Raw genomic sequence first — 8,490 nt, 5'->3', positions numbered from 1 at the left:
GTGTTCCTTGCATAGTGATGCTAAATGAATGCATGGGAGTTGATGAGGTCATCAACTTTGATCAAACATCTCTGGCTCTCAACCTGGAAGGATGTAGTCCTCCTGTTATGAGAAATGAGCCCCGACAAGATATTCCGAGCCATTCGGTTGTGCGGGAGTTTGGTTTTACGATTTCGGTTTCCTGCAGGCTTTGTGGGCAGCCGCTCCCCCACTCCGCCCACCCTCCGCCCTGTTCTCATCTGGTTGGAACAGAATCCCGGAGATCAGGCTAGACCAAATCTATCACCAGGAAACAATCGCCTTGGGCACAAAGTAAATTGTCCCGCTTGGCACACCGTCTCCATCCTTGGCGTTCTGGTTGCCTAGGATACAGAGGCGGGGACTCTCTCAGCACACACGCCCCTCACCTGGACTGTAACCCTCTCGGGCTGCACCTTTGGGAGAAGAATCTTGTGAATTGCCGATGAAGAAGTCCTAACCTTAGGTAGCCTCCAAGACCCCCGTTCGTCCCGTATCCCTCCATATTTCTCTCCCGCCTAACTGTCCTCCCTCTCCCTTCTCCCAGCCTGGACCATCTGGCTCCTTTAGTGCTTGTATGGTCCCACAAACCTGCGGCTGGCTGGGTTTCCTAAGCTCTCAAGCAGGGGCTCTTAACGTTTTCTGGGACTTAGACAGCTTTGGAGCTCTGGGGAGCCCTATAGATCCGTGCTTAGAATAATGTCTTTAAATGCATAAAAACATAGGATTACGTAGGAAAACAATTACATGGAAATCCAGTTATCACATTATTAAAAAACCAAGTTCGCGACCTCCTTTCCAGTCTAACGTTAGGCGGATAGGTAAAGAAAACATTCATTAAGCCCTACTGTGTGCTAGGAATTGTGTTAAGTGCTGGAAATATACATACAAGGAACCATCAAGTAGCTTACATTCTGAAATGGGACCCCTGATTAAGAGCTCCTGCAGTAGAGAAACCGAGCAAGTATTATAGGACAAATAACTCTAAGTAAACATTGCTCGTTTGATAACCAAGAATTTGATTTAATGCCAGCTATTGCTTTTCTTTGTTGGAAGAAATAAGTAGAGCATTGGGTGGGCAGTAGCTACTTTGTAATGGCCATCCCAATTAATAGGAAAAATTGAAAGGAAATTTTTGGATAGATGTGTTTTATAATCTTGACAGATGCATTGAAAAAGCTAGATTGGATATTGTTAACAGAGGTGTGGTCAAGTCACATTTTCCCCACCCTGATGGTGTATTTAAGAAAATGAACGACTGAATATTATTCAAATCATGTTCCCCTTTCCCCTTATTTAAGCAGAAAAAAATTAGTTCTATTTATACCTGACTAGAGTAAGTAGGATCATTTATTTCATTTAAATGAAACTTGTAACCAAAGGTAATTTACTGAACTGTAATCTAAAATTCGAGTACTAAAAGTAGCTAAAGGGTACTAAGTCATGTGTGGAGAAGAGCCATTTTGTTTTAATACACTAAATTAGGAATCAGTAGCTAAATATCAGGTAGGAATAAAAAGCCTCCAAAAATGCAATTTAGAGCCTAGGTATTTGGTACTTTAGAGTCCTTGAAGATTTTTGAGTAGCGGAGTGCTATGATATGAGCTATGTTTTAGGAGGATTAGTTTGGGGGTATAAAATGGATTATACAGCAAAAAATAGACATGGGGTTATCAGTTAAGAGCATTTTTCAGCAGTCCAGATGATTTTGCCTTTTTTTTTTGTATTTTGGAAAGGGTGACTTCTTTGGTAATTTTGAGTGAGATAAGCAATGTGTTTTATTTGTATTCCACTTTCAAATCTGCTCCTCTTCCAACTGATGACATCCTAATAAAATATCAAAATAGTTCACATTTATATGTATATTTCATTTACTTTATTGATAGCAAATCAGATTTTTAAGTGATCATAGATTTTGCACTGGAAGGGATCTTATAGGTCATTTAGTCCAACTATTCCTCCTCCCCCCACTTTATAGGTGAGGGATTGAAGTTAAGAGGGGTTAAATGACTTTCCCAAGGTCATGAAAGTAGTAAACAGCTGAGGTGAAATTTGAATCCAGGTCTTCTGACTCCTTAATAAAGCATACATTCCACTTTCCAACCATTGGAGGTAGGTAGTTATCTCAACTTGCAGATTAAAAAACTTAGACACAGGTTGTGAGTTAGAGTCAGGACTTGAACTCAAGTCTTCAAATTCCACCACACTAATACAAATTAAGTACCTTAATAGAAATTATATAACTTTCTATTTTCAGCTTTAATATGGACAATTCAGAAGATGCGTGTTCCAATAAGGTTGGCTGTGTTGGCAATATCGTTCGAGAAAGACATTTAATTGAATCTAAAGAATCAGCATCTCACGTTCAACTTGCTTGTAGTCAACATTATTGTGCTTTCCCTTTAAATGGAAATGAACTTTGCATATGGAATACTAAAAACCCTTTCAATCAGGTATTTCAATTCATGCTGTGTGTTTTATGTATATAGAGTATGACACAAAGGGATATGAGCAGCTAGGTGGTGAAGTGGATATAGTACTGGCCCTGGAATCAGAAGGACCTGAGTTCAAATTTGACCTCCAACACTTATTAGCTGTGTAACCCTGGGCAAGTCACTTAATCCTGTTTGCCTCAATTTTCTCATGTGTAAAATGAGCTTGAGAAGGAAATGGCAAACTACTCTATCATATTTACCAAGAAAACCCCAAATGGGTTCACACAGAGAGTCGGACATAATTGAAATGACTCTACAACAACATACGAATATATAGTATGTAACATGTTACATGTGGTATTAAAGATTAACAAAATGTATAATATTTTTAGTAGCTTTGGAAGTAGGGAAGAAATAAATGGAGCTTTTAAAACAAAGTTCAAAATCTAGAGGATGTTTTTTCAAAAGCTCTTACAGACAATGGTTGATCTCTTTGAATTTTGTGGAGTATGGCTCTTGCTTGGAATATGAATGGGAATTATATGAATTCAATTCAACATTTGGTTATTAAGTACTTAGTATGTGCTAGATACTTGTAAAAGTAGTGTTTAATCAAATACTATTGAGAACATTAAATTTTAAGAGTTTTGAATTCTTATTTTTTTGTTTTGCATTCTGTGTAATGATGAATATTATTGATATGTGTTGAATGTTTTTAGCCATTACGCTTGGTAGGACATCATCAGTCAATTACTGCTGTGACATTTGGAAACAGAGCTAATCCACTTCTTGTCTGTTCTGCATCTTGTGACTATGTTATAGTATGGAACCTGGTGGAATGTGGAGAAAGAGTACTAGAAGGTAAATATATATATATATATTTTATAGATGATTTAAAAATAAATATACCATATTCATTTGTTCTTAAACGTACTTTGATAATATAAAAATATTTGAATTGACATAAGTACTTATTTTATATTTTTTGTGGCCATTGTTTTTAGTCAATATGAAAGTCATTTTGAGAGATAAAAAGAAAAATAAGCCATAATCTCCAACTCAAGGAATTTATAGTATATTTGGAAAGATGAGATATAAACACTTCCTATTGGAGAAGGTAGAAGGTGGCCATTGGAGAGCTCCTCCTAGATTTAAGAAGGGGGTCCACCTCTGCCACCTTTTCATCTCCCACTCTGGATTTTTGTTTTGTCTTTAGTAACTCATCTTCCTGAAAAACTACATCAACTCAAATCCACTCCTCCTTAGTGACCTCTGATCTGGGGACATGATTTACTGCAAATTCCCTCCCCACTCTAGTGTATCAGTAGTGGAAGACCTCTAAGCATACTTGGACCTCTAAAAATTAATATTGGAAGAGGGCAATAGGGTCAAGAAGATAAATATGAATAGGAAAGGTAAGTAAGAGAAGCATAGTAGAATTCTTTGCTGTAGAATTGAATTTTCAAACCTTAACCAAAGGCCCTTTGGCTCTCAAGTTTTTAAGTATATGAAGCAATCTAAAAGAGAATAAGCCTTCAGTCAGAAGTTACAACCTGCCTTGAAACTGGTTTCTCTTGGCCCTTTTAAGATGATCACGTAGATTATTTGAGAAAGAAGCATTGATATACATGTATCCATAAATACATCCACATATAAATATACATATATGTGTATACATACATGTATGTATATACATGTGTGTATGTATGCATATACATACACACATGCATCTTCTGACCTAGGAATACAACATCTTGAAAGCACGCTATACCAGTTAGATTGGTCTGACCTTTTGAATTTGTTTATTATGTAAATTGACTTTTGACTTTCAAGTTTTACCTATTTTCTTTCAGAATAAATTTGAACCATGTAATTTTGTGGTACCATGGATAAATATGGGCAAGCAGGATTCTGCCAACAAAAAAAGTCCAGGAAACTCTAGATGGCAACATGAATAGTCTATTAATATTTCTGACCTATGGTGTGACTGAATTGAATAATCTAAACTAATAATAATTTGTATGTTTTTGAATAATGCACATCATCAAAACTATTTAATCCAGTGAAACCAACATGGATATTTATATATAGGCAGTTATCAGATTAATGATGGGTTGAGTTCCAAAGGTGATCCAAATTGGGAATAATCTCTTCTTAGAAAATGTTATATTTGGTGATAGATTTCCAGGCCATCCAAAAAAATGTATGAACTGATTGCTTAGTATTGCTAAAGAACCCAACCACCACATATAGCAATGATTCTATGGGAATATACGCTCAGAAGCCTAATTTGACATTCACCACATATGTCTCCATGCTGCCAGCCCTGGTCATGGTTCCCTCTCTTTAACATGGTTTCAAGGACAGGAGTTAGAGAGAAGTTGGAGTAGTGGTAGTGGGGTGGGAGTCGGGGTTCATGAGCTAGGGTGGGACCATTTGATTGAGTTGTTGGATAGGACATAAGGGTAGTGAGAAACTGGGATAAGGGCAGTGGGAATGTTTGAGGAGGGAAGGATGAGCTGAATGATAGAGGTAAGGGGTCTAACTTCCATATCTCTCTTTCCATCAGTAGAACCCAATTCTTGGTCGGAGCAGTGGAAGGGTAGAATAGTTCATCAACATTAGGGGTCTTATGGCAGAATTGGGATGTAGAAAACCCTCTCCATTTTTATCTTCTTTTTTCTTCCAGTATTTTTTCCTTTTCTTTTCTCCTCCTCTCTCTCTATCCTTTCTCCTTGTTTTGCTTCTAACAAGGTTGTTATTTAGTTTTTTCAATCATGTCTGACTCTTTGTGACCCCATTTGGGTTTTTTTTTTTTTTTTTGGTAAAGATACTAGAGTGGTTTGCCATTTCTTTCTCTAGCTCATTTTACAGATGAGCAAACTGAGGCAAACGAGGTTGTGTGACTTGCTTAGGGTCACATAGCTAGTAAGTTTCTGAGGCCAGATTTGAACTCATGAAGATGAGTCTTCCTGACTCCAGGTCCAGTACTCTATCAGTTGCCTTCCTAATAGGAAGCAGAGGAATAATTGTAATTAGTGTAAAATGAAGAAGCTATGGTAGGATAAAATTTACTTTTTTCAATCTCCCTTTTTCCTTCTACCTTTCTCCCCACTCCCTCCTTCTGCTACCATCTTACCTGATGCCGTCTAAGGGGCAAGGTTGAAAAGAGAGTACCAAGTCTAACAGTGGTTGGTGTCCTAGGCAGTGGCATAGTCTACAGTGGTGATTAGGAAAGGGAAGAAAATCTCCAGTCATGCTTGTGGGAAGGAAAGGAGAATTCTTTGGTGGTCTGACTAGAGTTTGGGGGTTGGCATTTTTATATAAGGAATGTGAATAAGTGAAGAAATAGTTTTTTTCAAGGGTTTTTACCCTAGGGTCCATGAACTTTGTAAGAGGTCTGTAGATAAATTTTAAGGGGTCTGTGAACTTGGATGGGAAAAAGTTTACATCTCTTTAGTCTCTAACAAATTTGTCATTTCCTGAATTTGTGAATTTAAAAAGCAGTATTCTGAGAAGGGTTCAGGCTTCCCCAAATTGTCATTAGGTCCACAAAATAGAAAAAAAAGTTTAAGAAGCCTTGCTTTATTTCCTTAAAAATTTTGGAGTTTTGAGTGATTTTTTTTTTTTTTTACTGGGACAATAAATGAAGTAACCAATAATGGTTCCTAGTCAGCTCTGCTTTTATTGATATCATAACCATCTAGGAAGAAAGAAGAAGATTTTTCATTTACAAAAGAAATGGAATTCTTAGTGGGAAAAATGTTGACATTTTCAGAGTCAATTTATTAACAATTTTTTTTGCATTGTCATGGAAAGCATCAGGCTAAAATGGAGTATTACTCCTAGGACATGGTTTTGTTGGTTAGTTCCACTTGAACTTGCTTTAATTTTTCATTGATATACTTTTTACATCAAATTTGGAAAGAGAATTTTCTGATAAGCCATATTTAATGAAGGCCCAAATCTGTGCCTGATTATAAAGGTCTTTATGTTTAGCCTCAACTCAGAGTTTATATTTGAACCTAGAGAATTAGATTTAATTAACATTGTGTGAAAATAAGATTATTATTACTATGGTCCATTTTCTAAACATGTTGATTGATTAAATAAATTTCTGAGTATAATATTTTATTTAGAAAGAACTATCAAAGGTGTTCCCGCTAATAAAATTCTTTTTCTGTAATCACTTCAACTAAGATGAGTTCTTAAATTAGAATGTCTTCACTTCAGAAGAAGCTTTGCATGTTCATTGTTCTAAAACTCCACTTAGGATGTGAAATGGTATTGGGGCTCAACGTTTTTGTTTTAGGAATCAGCTGGGATCAGCAAATCATATGATCTTATTTTCTCATAGTTGAGTCATTATTCGAATTTTTACTGAAAACTGTTTATGAATTGGTATTAACAATAAAAATTGTCATAGGGTTAACTCCTCGAGGAGATGTCATAGGAACTCTTTTGGGAATGGTGCTTTATTTGAGATTTAGTCCAAATGACCGTATTATTGCAGCATGTGTTGGAAATAAGATACTCATGCTTGATGCTAAGGTAAGACTTTTAACATTATATAGTAATTAGAATCATTTAAATCTGATGGAATCTCAAGGGATATAAGACCCTGTATGTTAAAAAAGTCTATAATGTATTTTAAAGAAGAGTTTAAACTGAGAGGCTCACAGATGTATTCTCATCTAGTCTTTACAGAATCTACTCCTCCTACTTCTATTATAGTATTACTTCTACTACTAGAATATCCTCCTCCTCCTTTTCCTTTTCCTTTTCCTCTTCTCCTTCTACCTCCCAGTACTCTTCTGAGGATAAAATAATTATAAAATTAAAAAATAATTAGATAATATTTATAAAGTGCTTTGCAAACCTTAAAGTGCTGTATCAATCCATCAACATATATATTTAGTCCCTGCTGTATGCCAGACACCATACTAAGTGCTGAATAAATAAAAAGAGACAAAATACAGTCTCAGCCCTAAAGGAGATCATAATCTAACAGAGGAGTCTACAAGTAAGCAAATATGTGCAAACAAATTATATTCAGGATAAATAGAAAATAATTTAAAAAATTAAAATAAAAGAGGAAAGCCACTAGAATCAAGAAGGGTTGAGAAAGGCTTCTTGTAGAAGATGAATGCTGTGATTGAATTGCTAGATGAATTGCTACTGCTATATTATTATTATTATTAGTATTATTATTATTGTTATTATAACAACATGAGATTTTGAATTCATTGGTTCCTACTTCAGTTGGGGCATTTCATTTTTTTTTCCTAGATAGTGTGGTAATATTGGTAATACACTGGCCTCTTCACTATGGCACGCTAGCTCTTGTATGACTTTAGACAAGTAGTTTAAGTAAACTGAGGTTCAGAGAGATTTGTTAGATGACGAGGCTGGCTGAAATGGTCCCTAAGTTACCTTGCCATTTTGGCAAGCTGTGTGGAGAGAAGGCTTGAGTCTGAGCTCCGCCACTAAGACCTTTTTGACCCTGGGCAAATCACTTGAACCATCTAATGCTCAGTTTCATCATTTTAAAAATTAGGATAAAAGTCCCCATGCTATCTGCCTGTAGGGCAGTAGAGTTATACTGGCTATAGGATCACAGGCTTATAGATGTCAGAGTTGTAAGGGACCTCAGTAACCCCTAGTACAATCCACTCCTGAAAAAGAATCCCTACACCACCACAGAGGGAGTGTGGTAAAATGGAAAGTGTTCTTGATTTAGAATTAGAGGTTTGAATCCTGTCTCCCTCACTTTCTACCTCTGTGACCCAGGGTAACTCACTTAGCCTCTCCAAGCCTCAGTTTCCTCACCCATAAAAGGTTGGACCAGTTAGACTCTGAATTCCATTACAGCTCTGAAAATTATAATTTTGTGATTTGGTAATCTTTACAACCCTGTGAGAAAGACAGAACAGGGCCTTTTTTTTTTTTTAAATGACATTATCATTATATAGCAAACTTTCAGCAAAATGCAAATATTGTATACGTAAGGGATTAATAATCATGATTACTTCTTTAT

General features: G+C 36.2%; 1 protein-coding gene across 2 annotated transcripts in view; it reads left to right on the top strand.

Annotated features, from left to right (window-relative positions):
• Positions 1 to 392: 392 nt before the first annotated feature.
• WDR27 (WD repeat domain 27) overlaps positions 393 to 8,490 on the top strand; it is a 249,969-nt gene continuing 241,871 nt past the window's right edge. For both annotated transcript variants that reach the window (XM_072643936.1, XM_072643935.1), the window contains exons 1-4: positions 393 to 484; positions 2,276 to 2,471; positions 3,173 to 3,314; positions 6,880 to 7,004. In XM_072643936.1, the coding sequence (XP_072500037.1) occupies positions 2,283 to 2,471; positions 3,173 to 3,314; positions 6,880 to 7,004 (456 nt within the window). In that variant the 5' untranslated portion in view covers positions 393 to 484; positions 2,276 to 2,282. The remainder of the gene's footprint in view (positions 485 to 2,275; positions 2,472 to 3,172; positions 3,315 to 6,879; positions 7,005 to 8,490) is intronic.

This window comes from Notamacropus eugenii, chromosome 2, assembly GCF_028372415.1.
Source record: "Notamacropus eugenii isolate mMacEug1 chromosome 2, mMacEug1.pri_v2, whole genome shotgun sequence".
Taxonomy (NCBI): domain Eukaryota; kingdom Metazoa; phylum Chordata; class Mammalia; order Diprotodontia; family Macropodidae; genus Notamacropus; species Notamacropus eugenii.
Note: the sequence above shows the minus strand (reverse complement) of the source record. Positions and strands in the feature narration are given on the sequence as shown.